The 13,248-nt window shown below is 53.7% G+C and overlaps 1 protein-coding gene across 4 annotated transcripts in view; it reads right to left on the minus strand.

Moving 5' to 3' along the window:
* Positions 1 to 780: 780 nt before the first annotated feature.
* Positions 781 to 13,248, minus strand: part of RAPGEF1 (Rap guanine nucleotide exchange factor 1) — an 84,101-nt gene continuing 71,633 nt past the window's right edge. For all 4 annotated transcript variants that reach the window (XM_063410197.1, XM_063410195.1, XM_063410198.1 and 1 more), the window contains 11 exons: positions 12,932 to 13,007; positions 9,915 to 10,003; positions 8,054 to 8,142; positions 7,494 to 7,679; positions 7,263 to 7,347; positions 6,946 to 7,040; positions 6,434 to 6,512; positions 6,189 to 6,290; positions 5,666 to 5,763; positions 5,157 to 5,285; positions 781 to 4,662 (listed from right to left, as the gene is read on the minus strand). In XM_063410197.1, the coding sequence (XP_063266267.1) occupies positions 4,512 to 4,662; positions 5,157 to 5,285; positions 5,666 to 5,763; positions 6,189 to 6,290; positions 6,434 to 6,512; positions 6,946 to 7,040; positions 7,263 to 7,347; positions 7,494 to 7,679; positions 8,054 to 8,142; positions 9,915 to 10,003; positions 12,932 to 13,007 (1,179 nt within the window). In that variant the 3' untranslated portion in view covers positions 781 to 4,511. The remainder of the gene's footprint in view (positions 4,663 to 5,156; positions 5,286 to 5,665; positions 5,764 to 6,188; positions 6,291 to 6,433; positions 6,513 to 6,945; positions 7,041 to 7,262; positions 7,348 to 7,493; positions 7,680 to 8,053; positions 8,143 to 9,914; positions 10,004 to 12,931; positions 13,008 to 13,248) is intronic.

Raw genomic sequence — 13,248 nt, forward strand, 5'->3', positions numbered from 1 at the left:
CACACTGTATTGCCACCTTCCTGCTGCTTCCAGATTGAAATAAAACACAGCTGTAGCCAAAGCTTCTGTCTTCTCTGCACACCGAGGGCCTACATCTCCCCTTGCCATGGCTTTTGTCCACCACAAAACTCAGGATAAACTCTCCTGCAACAGCTGAAATCAGGGTTTTCACTAAAGCAGGGCACCAGGGCTCCAGCCCATACAGGACCCAGGGAAGGGCAATCTCCACACGGCCCCAGGCCTGGGGGTGCCTCTGGCTGAGCCGTGGGACGCAGCCCCACATTCCAGCCCTGGTGCAGGGGGCACGTGCTCCGTCACTGTCTGGGCACTCTCCTCCTGAGCTGGCCCGTGACAATTATTTCCAGAGGAATTTTGAACCCTGTCCAGGACTGAAATAGCAGCACGGAGCAGCCCGGGCGCTGCAGGGGTTATTTATAGCCCTCGGCTGCCGGCGCACGGCCACTGCATGGGCTGGGCACACGCCAGGGCTGGGCAGCCAAACCCTGACACGGGGGACACTGGCGCCCAGAGGAGGTGACAGGAGCAGGCTTCCCCTCCCAAGTGTACGGCTCGTATGGGGGCAAAGCCATCTTGGCAGAGAGAGGGAAGAAATTTACAGTGAAAAAGGGAAAAAGAGACAGGAGCAGTCTTCCCCTCCCAAGTGTAAGGCTTGCATGGGGGCAAAGCCATCTTGGCAGAGAGAGGGAAGAAATTTACAGTGAAAAAAGGGAAAAAGAGGCATGGGCAGAGGAAAGCCAGGGGGGAACATGAGAAAACACGAGGCCACACCAGCGCCAGAGGAGGATTCGATTGTCACTTTAATCCACAGACTGTGCATGCACTGTAAACAGGATCATCAGGCAGGTGCGTTATTGGTGTTTTATTTCTCTTTAATATAAAAGGTACAGGTCTGAAATGTTTGCAGGAAGATGCCACCATGGGGGTCAGTGGTAAATCTATAATACAACGGAACTGCTTGGGGAGAGAGAGGCCTGGGAGCGGGGCAGGGGGCTGGTGATGGGGGCATCGCTTCTCCCCACTCCCTGCCCCGTGTGGAGAGGGGACTCAGACTCTTCCCTCTCCCCAAAAAGAGGTGATGGCCTTGAGGATGCTGCCTACAAGATGGGAACACACTCATGGCCAGGCTTGCACAAGGATGTTCTGGGTTCCTGCTCCCCAGGGAGTGCTCCTGGAGAGGAGGGGATCTCTGGTCAGCAAACCTGAAGCTGCTCCAGGCAAGGGGACCTTCCTCTAGGGTCCCTCCAGCCCTGTGAGCCTGGCCTGAGGGTGGGACATGAGCCAGGAGCTGTGGCTGGGACACTGCTCAGCTGGGGATGACAGCAGAGGAAGTGGTGAAGGGGAGGAAATTTGGGGGGCCTCATCCCACTGGAGGAGGTGCTGTGGCCACTCAGACCTCCCATCCTCACACCATGGGCTGAGCCTGTGGCTCTGCGGGCTGGGCAGAGGGCAGGACCTCCTTTGGTGCTAACTGGATTCAAGGGCAGCAGAAAACCTGGGCACGGCTCCTGCTGGTGGGGATGACAGAATCACAGAAGGTGCTGACTTGAAAGGGACCCATCAGGGTCACTGAGCCCAACTCCTGGCCCTGCACAGCACAACCCAAAAATGCCACCATGTGAGCGATGTCCAAACGCTTCTGGATCTCAGACAGGCTTGGTGCTGCCCTGGGGAGCCTGCTGACAGTGCCCCACCACCCTCTGGGGGAAGAACTTTCCCCTGATTTCCAACCTAAACCTCCCCTGACGCAGCTCCAGCCGTTCCTTGGGTCCTGTCCTGGCCACAAGTGAAGAGATCTGCACCTGCCCCTGGTGAGGCTGCTGAAGAGCACAATGTGTCCCCTCAGTCCCCTCCAGGCTGAACAAACCAAGTGCCCTCAGCCACTCCTCACAAGGCCCCTCCAGACCCTTCCCCATCCTTATGGCCTCCTTTGGATAGCTTGATATCTTTTTTATATCGTGCTGCCCAAATTTAGTGTTCTCAGCAAAGTTCCTTAGTATCCCTTCCACTCCGGTGTCCAGGTTGTTAACGAAGATGTTGAAGAGCACAGGGCCAAGGCTGGAGCCCTGTGGAACCCCATCACTGCAGTTTTTGGGGTGTCCTGTGTGCCCAACCCACGAGCTCACCCCTCACGTACCACGGTCACTCAGCTGGATGGAGCTGCCCCTCCTGTCCCTCTGAACCCCAGGGCTGTGATTCCAGAGCTACCAGCACACACAGCCCTCCTGGGACAGCCACGGCACCCCAGGGCTGTGATTCCAGAGCTACCAGCACACACAGCCCTCCTGGGACAGCCACGGCACCCCAGGGCTGTGATTCCAGGGCTACCAGCACACACAGCCCTCCTGGGACAGCCACGGCACCCCAGGGCTGCTCAGAGCCACCAGGGTGAAGCCCACGCCACATCCTGGCTGTTTTCATCGCCCTCTTCACCACCTCGCCACGCTGGGCTTTTAAAAGATCTTATTTACAAAAGAAACATGGAAAAGGCTTCCTGGGAAGCCTTTGGGGATTGCAAAGCCTTGGCTGGACAGAACACACAGCTCCAATGCCCTCAGTGCCATAAAAATAAACCACTTTTGAAGTGTTCTGGCTTGGACACTGGTTCAGCATGGAAGATTCCTGGCTCCTCTGCTCTGGGGCTGCACAGAACTGCTGCACAGAACTCCCCTTCCCCAGAAGATGCCCTCGTGGGCAGGGGGTCTCTCTGTGCTTGGCCACTGTGTGAATCTTGTGCCTGAGTCCTCAGGAAAATAACCAAGCTGGGTAAAACCCCGGGCTGTCACTCCCTCCTGAGAGGCAGAGCTGGCCAAGGCTTTGCAATCTGTTTGGAGAAGGAAAGGAGTGCAGCTGATTCACCCAGAACAAACAGGGGCTTTAGCAGGCACAGAGCTGCTATTGAGAAATAAGTTAAGGATGCTCTGTCAAACTCCACATCTGTATTCCTTGGGAGCTGCTGCCCTAAACCTGCAGGATTTTCTCAGAACCTTGTAAAAACCTGTGACCACAGGGAGTTGAGGAGGGTCTTGCAAAGCTGCTGAAACCTGCAGGGCACACTCACACCCAGGATCCAACTGCAAACCACTGGAGCAGCACAGAGAGGAGGGTGTGAAATGGCCTGGCTGGGGCTGTGCTGGCTGGGACACAGAGGGGGAACAGAGGGGCTGAATAAGGCACACTGAACAGATTGGGTTAACACTGTGTGAGTGAGAAATGACACCCCTGCCTTGGCCTTCCATGCTGGGCTGTCCCTGCCCTGCTGGCACCAGCACAGCAGGACTGGGGACAGGGACCTGCCGGGGGCCCTGCCAAAGTGCAGCTCCCAAAGCACAGCACTGAGGGTCCCAAATGGGACCCCTGGAGAAAAACATTTGGCAACAGAGAGAGGAGAGAGGAGTGGGTGGGAGGACAGGGTGGCTCAGCCGGGCACAGGGCTCCTTCCTGGTTCCACTTCCAATCCAGAAATGGATCCACTGGCTCCTGCACGAGGCTCCTGCCCCTGCTCTGCAGCCAGTGCCCACCCGGCCGCCCCGAGACTCCTTTATCCAGCACTTAAACGACATTGTCACTGGTTGTGGATTTCATACAGACTGGTTTGCACTTTTCTTCTTTTCTTTTCCCTATAAACTCATCGGTATTCAGACATGCATCAAAAATTCCCCGGGGGTTCTAACACTAGGTATGTACAGTCTGTATCCTACAGCATTTCCTGTGCAAAAGCTAAGTACCATCGCTAAGAGACATGGGGTCACAGACAGCGACCCCCAGTACCTGGGCAGTCCACGTTTCCAGGTTCAGAGGGATTTACCCTTGCTTAAATAACGAGATCTGAGAGGAGGAGGGGGTGTGATGACTGGAGATGGTGGGGCCCTGCCCACATTTTCAGTGCCTCTTCCGTATCTACGGCCGGTGCCTTCCTCCCGTGAAGGAGGCGCCGGAGATCTGGGGTGAGCCGAGACCCCTGTAAACACAAGCAGCTCTCTGGGAGCAGAGCTCCTCTGGCAGGCAGCGGGACACGCTCCCATCCTCACGGACACGTTGGGAAGGTGGCATTGCAGGGGAGACTCCAACCCTTGGCTTCCACGGCTGCTGCTGCCCCACGCCGCTCTGAGGTGAGTCCGTGGGTGCTGAGCTCCTGCTGCCCCTGCGCTGCGGGTGGGAACCAGAGCCAGGGCACACCCGGGTGCAAGGGGCCAGCAAAGCAGCGGCACGCCGGCGTGGGACGCTCCTTCCACACAGCTCTGTCCCCGGGGTTAAAGCTGGTTCATGGCACGGAGGGACGGGAGGAGGAGGGCGAGTGCAGCGAGCACCGGCCGATCTCTGCCCTCGGCGGCCGCGCCGGCGCCTCCGCGCGCGGCACTGCCACCCCCAGGGGTGGCTGCCAGCTGGGAGGGAGGGTGTGTCATCCAGTGACAGGTACAAACATTGAACTCCAGTCTCGTAGCTGCCCTCGGCGCCTCTGCGGAGCGGTTCTCCTCGCACCACCCCTCCTCCTAGGTTTTCTCCTCCCGATCTGTTTTCCGCCTCTGGATGTTCCGAGGTTTGATTTTCAGGGACAGCTCCCACAGGGCCTCCTCAGCCAGGTGGTCGCTGAAGTCGTTGAAGAATGACACGATGTCGTCGTTCCTTTTGATGTCGTAATGTCTGGGAAGGCACAGAGGGGCTGCAGTTAAACCAGGGCTACCTGGGCTCCTCTCCTGCCTTTGGGCCACCCCTGTCCCGCTCTGACATCCAGCACTGCGTGTCAGTACTCGTGACAGTGGTGTCACATCAAAGGGGAAAAACCTGCCACTGAACTGAGGGGAAAAGGCACCCATCACACAGAAATCAGCAGTTAGATCTGCTGCCTCTGCTGCAAGACAGCACTGAAGAAAACCCTGAATATCCCCGAGAACATGGGAACCAGCAACGGCAAAACCTGAAGGCAAAACCTGTCTGGGTCTCCAAACTAGTACAGAAAAATGTCCTCAGTGTTTATCAACCCAGAGAGGGAAGGAGACTGATTGGAGCCCTGTTGCTCCCAGCTCTCCCTTCCCCTTTAGACTCTCTCCTTGCACAGGGGCTTCCATGTCCAAGCCCTGCCCCAGTCCCCACCGTGGTGCCCCAGAGCCTCCTCTCAGCCCCACTGCTGCACTCACACTTGCTGGAAGCACCTCATGCTGTCCAGGATGTTAAACTGCTGCCAGCGCTTGGAAAAGTTCACTTTGCTGTCGATGTAATCAGGGTTTCCCAGGTGGACAAAGGTCAGGTCCTGCAGAATCAGGCCTCTGAAAGAGGGAAAGGGGCAGAGGGCCAAGGGAGTAGGCAAACAGACACAGAGGTTAGTCACACAGGGCAGGGTGGCCAGCCAAAAGGCAGCACAACAAAATCCAACAGCCTTCCACTGCCTTATCCACAGGGAAACATTCCCCAGCAGCAGATCCAGAGGTGTTCAGATGCAAACACCCCCAGCTGCCCCCTGCCCCAGACAAACTGCTCCAGAGAGGGCCCTGGGCTGATGTGGCACGGTGCTGCCAAACCACAGATGCTGGGCAGAAGGCAAGGGCTGAGCTCAGCAGCAGCTGCTGAGGAATCCTTGAAGGAGAATCCCTGAAGGAGCTGTTTCAATGTGCAGGAGCAGAGGCAGGGGAAGGAAGGGGCCACTCACAGGTAGGGGATGCAGGGGGGCTCCACGTCGGCCAGGGCTGCTCGGTAGGCGCGGAAGGACGAGGAGCTGTCGATCAGGGTGCAGTACTCAGCCAGGCCCTGCAGGACACAAACCCCTGGTGACACCCCTGCTGCACACCCATCTTTGTCACCTCCCCCAGGAGGGCCACACAGAGCAGGGAGTTAATGCCACCCTGCAAACACCTCCAGCTGATTTACTCAGCCCCACCCTGGGGTGTTCAGTGGGACACTGCTGCCTTCAGCCTCCCAAGCCTTGGGCTGCAGGAGGAGGAGGAGGAGGAGGCTCCTCTCCCCTGTGACTGTGCTGGCCCTCCTGCAGCTGTCACAATGCCCAGCTGCACTGAAGGCTTTCAGCACTGCACTGTGGCATTTTACTCACTGGAGAGGAGTTATCCACCAGCCCTCCAGCCTGGGACACTGCTGAGATGTAAAACCACTCAGCTGTTTCACACAGAACCACCCTTATCCTCCCCCCAAAGACCACAGGCCCCACTGCTCCTCACCTCTGAGGTTTGCTTCTGCCACTCCAGCCTTCGGATGGGTGCAGAGTCCAGTGCAGAAAGAATGGCCAGATAGGAATTAAAATTATTCAGCTTTCTTAAGTGCTGTGAAGAGGAAGAATATTCCAGTTACTTGAGAGCTCTGAAAAGCCTTCTAGCATCAAGCAGCTCTACCAAGCAGAGGGCCCCACTCCCCTGCTCCTTTAAGCAGCAGTGTGTGTGATTCCCAGGAAAAACCAAGCTGGTACCTTCATAATCTTTATAAATTTAAGGAGCAGCCTCTCTCGGTCCTGGGCTTTCTCTTGTAGCATAATTATTGAACGGACCCTGGAAGAACAGACAGAATAAAAGATAAACCTACCTAAGGAGAGATCAGATTAAGAAAACTGATCACTAATAGGGATGGGCCAATACTAAGAAGTTCACAATACCTTCAACTTAAATGGAGCACTCTAATCTACAGTAAAGACAGGATAATTTCACAGAGTGTATTTATTTGCAAGGGGAATGTTTGTTTGAAGAGCTCAGTGATACTGATAATGAATTCCTCAGGATTACAAGGCCCTCCCTAACCCTCCTGATTTTATTTCTGCTGTGCCCTGGGGTCTTAGATGAGTGCTCTGCATCTACTTCCTGGCCAAAAATACACATTATCCCATTTGTAATAAAGGAACCCAAGTCTATGAGGAATCCTTGGAACATTTGCAAGGCATTGGAGGTTAGGCACAGTTCAGTGCCGTGGCTGTTCTGAGCTCCTTACCAGTAGGACATGTTATTAAAGTGCTCTGTGAACTGTGTCAGGTTGGGACTCTTCTCTTCATTTTGTTCTTTTGCCCAAAGCAGAACTTCTGGGATCTGCCAAGGAAGGAGAGGAGAGGGGTGGGAAAAGACCACACATTAAAATGGGATTTCTACCCCAGCATTCCCAGCTGCAGCCTTTGTTCACAGCCACTTGCTGGCACAAGATCAGCTGTGTCCTGCAGTCCAGGAGGTGTCTGGGAGAGCTGGCAGGGAACACCAGACACTGCAGAAGGTCCAAACCCTCCCACTGCCCTCAGCCCATCCTCATCTCTGTACCTCGATTTTATAGAAGAGTTCAGCATCCAGCAGGGTCAGCTGCTCAGCTATTTCATGACTGTGGAAATCATGTAGTGTCCCTGGCCTGTGGAAAACAACCAGCAAGTACAAAGGCTCAGCAAATGTGACCTGTTTTCTTTTCTTTCTTGTATTTTGAACTGAGGAAACTGCTGTGCTCCCAGGGAAGGGATGCCCTGGCTCTCAGCTATGGTTGTGTGGCCCTTCCCTCACCTGGCTGCCACCCCTCTGGCCGCGAGAGGTTTGATGGAGTTGGCGTAGCTGAGCATTTTCTTCTGATCCACTTTGTCCAGGATGTTCTTGCGCAGCACCCTGGCCAGGCTCAGCTCCCCGCTGCACACCAGCCGGAACACCAGGTCCATCAGCAGCTTCAGGATCTCCTCTGTCAATTCCACCAAGCTGAGAGGAGGATGGAAAACACAGGGAAGGCATCAGAGCTAAGACACTGAGCTGTGGGATATCTGTACCCATTGCTCTTTCCTGCATGCAGAATTGGGTGACTGAAATTCCTCTTCTTCCCAGCTCCTCCTTTCCCAGAGATTCCCCTTTTACTTGTTTTAAAACCACTGACCCAGTTAGGACACACAGGAAGAATCTGTTCCTCCAACACGAGAGTTCAGCACTACACATGTCCTGTTGGTCAGGGTTGGGGGATTTCAGTTGTCATTATAGATGGGGTTAAAAAAATACATCTTCCCTAAAACCCACATTTTCCCAGCTGCCAGATTTCTGAGTTACTGGCCCTGCATCCCAAAATGAAGAAGGCAACTCACCACAGCTCATCCACCACTCGCACCAGCACGAAGAAGGTGTTCTTACTGACTCGCTTCTTGAACGTGTCTGGGAAGTGGCAGAACTTCTCATATGTTGGTTGCAAATTAAAGAATCAACTCAGTGTAGCCAAACCATCAGTGCAATTCCCAACTGCCTCGAGGAGTCATAAAATCATTGAAAGATTTGGGGTGGAAGGGACCTTAATGATCATCCAGCCCCACTCCCCACTGTGGGCAGGGACACCTTCCACTGCCCCAGGTTGCTCAGAGCTCCATCCAGCCTTGCCTCGCATATTTGCAGGGATGGAGCAGCCACATCTGAACTGTTCTGTCCTGATGGAAACTGGTGTTTGATTTCCAGGAGATCAGGGACACTGATATGGCTCTAAGATGGCATTAAACTGACACCAGCTGCTGGTTAGCAGGGGGTGTGAGGAGGTACTTACACCTCACAGAACTGAGAGCAGGTGTACCCTGAAATTGTTCTCTCTAAGGTGGAATTTAATGAGCAGCACTTCCCTACAGTGATCTCCCCCGCTGGTCTGTGACATCTGGTCTCAACAGATCTCAGATGTCACCTCCACCTTCCTGGCTGCCCAATCTGCTGCAAGGAGGACAGTGACAGGGGAGGCAGCACAGGCTGAAAAACCTTCTGCCAGGTGGACAAAGGGTCAGAGAACAAAGTTATCAGTAAGGCAGCACTGGCAGGGGCCTGCAGGGACACCCCAGCTGGGGCTGTCACCCGGGCTGAGTCGTGCTGTGTCCTTGGCTGCTGATCCCAGCTGCAGCAGTGGCTCTGCTGCAGATGGCACTGACGAGCTGCAGCAGGACACGGTGACGTCAGGCTCCCCCTGACGTGGTGCACAGCACCAGAACCACGGGGCCTGGGAGCCCAGGGACCAGAGCCTGCCCCCCTCTGCTGAGCCAAGGGCCAGGAATGGCAGCAGGGTGCTCAGCCTGCTCCATCCTCTGCCAGGAATGCTCACCCTGCACATCAGGGCCCTGCCTCGTTACCAGTTCCAAGCTCAGCTCTGCTCCCCCCTGCACTGGGAGGCCAAGAGCAGAGCACCTTCAGGGCTGAGTTTATTGCAGTAAGAAAGTCTTGATTGTTTAATCATCTCTAATATTAAACTACACCTGTCCACGCAGGCAATGCCCATGGTCCTTCTGGAAGGCAGAAGGTTCTCTGGTCCCCACTCTACAAATGAGATGTCCCAAATAAAAGACCAGTTCCCAGTGACATACAAAAAACCTGAATTGCTCCTCTACCCTGCCAGGACTCTCAGGAGAGAACGGTGACTGGACCTGCCCTGCAGCAATTCCCACTGGAGAGAGTGGAGGTGAAGGAATTCGTGCCTGGGACACCACCAGGGCCAGCACATCACTGACTGCTGGTTTTTCTGAGATTTTTTTAAAGCCTTCTACTTGCTTATAAGATGGAGTCAGTTCTTTAGTTACTGTACGATATTAAGGGTCAGTTTTTCACTTTCTCACACTTTGGAACACAAACAACCTTTCTTGTTTTTGTTCACTGTCCTTTGCTTACATATTTCCAGCCTGAAAATAATGTTGGTTGACAGCTGGTCTGGCCAGTGGGGTGAAGGGGTAGTAACCCCAGAAGCCAATCTGCTACCAGACCCACAAATTTATAAAAGGAAAAGAAATAAACAGGCTGGGTCCCTTTTTTGTGGGGAGCAGCTTTCACTGAAGACCTCTGCCTCCGTGTTGTTGATTTTGCGTTCCAAGCAACAACTGACCATGCTGCCAGCAGGCTTTTGACCAAAAAACCTGCCACCAGCTCCCTCCACGATGACAGCCCAGCTCTGACTCCTGGTGGGAGTGAACTGCCACTCATAAAAGGATATCTGTACTGCAGCTTCTTGATGAGCTCTTCAGGGGTAATAAATGTCCTGTATGTAGTCAGAAAGGCTTCACAGTACAGCACCAGATCTAGGCAAAAAAAGCAAGAAAGCCTCAGTCAACCCTGCTTTCAGAAAAAGAAGCTTCTTGTAAGGTTGAATCCAGATGTACAGAGGACACATTTTGGCATGAGTGAACTTCCCAGAAATGCTGTGCTGTTGGTCCTTACCAGCAGATGGACCCTTTGGCACAAGAGCAGCAGTGACACTGCCCTGTCCCCACCGGCCTGGCCCTGGCTCCCACTTGCAGCACTCGGGCTTGTGCCTCATAAAAGGGTCAGTGAAAAACACCTGCTTGTGGGACAGGAGCTATCAATAATGTGTCAAGGAAAAATGTAGTTTAGACCTTGGGGATGCTTTAAAAAGATCTGGTGGCAAGAGGTGATGCCTGCTCTGTCTTTGGTGCTCAGGCAGGTCACTGTGCCCTCCCAATGAGGAACACACGTGTTTCAACACATGCTGTGGTGCTGCAGATCCTCTGCCCTTGCTGAATTCCAGGAAATCCATCCCAGGACAGTGTAAATAGAAGATTATTTCCAGCCAAAAGAAAAGCAAATGGCACTGCAAAAACTGATGCTGCCCCGACAGAGACGTGGTGGATGCAGTCAGCCTGTGCTAATTCATCTGCAGGACAAGGTGCTGTAGGGCCTGGAATTGCAAAGGCTTTGGGCATTATCATGGGCACAGAGGATGGAATTTGAAGAAGCACAAATTGCAAAAAAGGAATGCAGATGTCAAGTCAAGACTGCAGAACAGTTGCAGTGCCAATGCCTGGTCCCTGTGGACAGCAGTGCCAAAATGGGAGCATTGGGAATTAGTCCCAGTAAGGAGCAGGGGGACAGCAGTGGGTGCCACCCTGCCCTGCCAGGAGCACCAAGGGCAGACAGAGGAAGAGCTCCTGCTGTGCCTGCCCAGGCTGGGCTGTACATGCAGAGCTTGCTCCAGCCCCACACCCACGTGCTGTAAGACCCAGCCACTGCTGGGAGGTGGGAGGGAGCAGGGCACAGAGGGAGAGCTGTGCCTCTCTACCTGCAGTGTTTCTCTTGGCAGGGACCTCACCTTCCTCCTGCTCTTAAATCAGGGAGTGCTGCTGCCTCTGGGTTACAGAGAGCAGAGGCTGGGTGGTCACATCAGGGGTGAGCCCCGGGCCTTGTCCAGCTCCAATCCTGCACTCACACCAAGTGCGTGGGCTGTGAGCACTTCACTGGCCATGGATTTTATTCCTGAACACCACAGGTCTCTCTTTATTCCTTATGCCATTTAGCTCTTTCAGAAAACTCAAATGGACAAGAAGCATCATGCAGCAGGGCGTGGAGCTACATTTATTCTGGGTTCCCATCTGCCCAAAAGGCAACGTGAGGTAATACAGCTGGTCTGCTCTGGCACTTGAAGCTGCCAAGAAATTCATCTTTAAAGGAAAGCCTCTTAACTCTACCCCTCTGTGCCGGTTGGCTGATTGATTTACAAGCCCTGAATTCTTCTCATTGTAAGCTTAATTCATTAACCCTCTCAGTCACCCAAACAGTGGGTGAGCATAGCACAAATTCCTCTGTGCTCCTTTCAGCTCCGTGGCTTGGCAGAGCTCAGCACTGGAACTGTCGCCTGCCCCAGCTCCCTCCACCCAGCCCTCCACAGCTGCACCACTGGGCACATCAAATCCTGCTCTAGCTTCTCCCAGAAGGTTCTGAAAGGTTTCACAGAATCCTCTGAAAGGTTCCCCACAGCTCTCACCCCACTGCTTGCAGAACCCTCAGAGTTCATGAACTGGAGGTTCAGCACTCACCCCCTTATCTACTTTTCAACAGGAACAGCAGGGAAGTTCTTTGTAGTGATGCTTATTCCAGAGAACAGAGCAGAGTTTCTCTGTCCCACTTACAGCATGTTTATAAGTGGTATTTTTACCATCTCATTTAGACTATTTTCTTTAATATACATTTCCAGCCTTGGCACAATCAACTGCCTCCTGCTCTCTGGTGTGTTCCTAACTCTGGTCCTTTCTGGATTCAATACCCATTGCAGACTGGGAAACACAGCTGTCAGGGGAAGGATTTTCTTGCTAGCTGAATGGTGCTGGTAAGTAATTGCAAACATCTTATGCTACAGTAAAACCCCAGTCATTTAAAAATGTACATGAAAGATATTTCCCTTTTGACTATCAACCTCTAAACTATGAGCGCTGAGCGATTTCAAGGGTTAGTGTTTTGCCTCCCAGGAGATAAGGAGATCAATCCTGGTTAAGGCCATCAGCACAAATGTGTTTGGCAGGTTCAAATCACTCTCTGGAAACACTGCAAAGGCTGTCTTTGCCACAGGTCTTGGAAAGGAGCCGCTTCATGCGTGTGGTGGCTGGATTTGGACAGATGAAGAGGGGTTTCAACAAATCTGAGCTGAGCTGCAAATGTCCCTTCTCCTACCCCACATCTCTTTCTTTTGTACTGTGAATTCCCTCTCTGGACTGGTCTGGGTGGCTCCCAGGACACAAGTGCTACAGAGGGGGACAGGAGGTGGCACAGTAAATTGAAAATACAGGGTGTCAGCAGAGCAGCACCTGAACAGCCTCTCTGTGTCCACAGGTACTGCATTAACCCCAAACCAACATCTCTTTTTTCTTCTTTGATGCAACAATCATTCCAGGAACTCCTACATCACCACTGCCCTGAAATTCAAAGGACAAGGAGCACCACTGCAAACAGCATCCAAGCACAACAGGCTGGTCACACCAGCTCCCACAGGGACACAGCACTGTCCCTGGTGTGCCTCATCTTCCAGATCCAGGCAAGGGCTGGCAGGAGTTAATCCCATCCCTGCAGCTAAATGGAACCACCAGGCGCTTATCCAGCTTACCTCCATCTCCCCCAGATAAACACAACCCCCCAGGCTCAGAGGATGCCTGCAGGCTGTCCCCAGCCCAGCTGTGTGTGCCAGGCTGTGCCCCCAGCTCTGCCCTCTGCTCCTGTACCTTTCCTGTCGGTCTCCGTGGCGTGCACCAGCAGAATGTCTCCAGATCCACCACGGACATCGGGCCCATCATCCCCCTGCAATGGGAGCACAACCACGTTAGGCACAGCCCAAGCTCCCCTAGGCCTGGTTTAACACCCCTGGTTTAACACCCCTGGTTTAACATCCCTGGTTTAACACTGCTGGGGTTCCAGCTCAGCAACAGCTGGCAGTGCACACGATGCTCCTGGCACTGCTCGCAGCACAAGCTGGGACATGGACTTCAGTGCTGGGATAATCCTGGAATTTGAGAAGAGCATTTGGTGTCCCAGATCAGGA

The sequence above is a fragment of the Prinia subflava genome, chromosome 12 (assembly GCF_021018805.1).
Source record: "Prinia subflava isolate CZ2003 ecotype Zambia chromosome 12, Cam_Psub_1.2, whole genome shotgun sequence".
NCBI classification, from domain to species: Eukaryota; Metazoa; Chordata; class Aves; order Passeriformes; family Cisticolidae; genus Prinia; species Prinia subflava.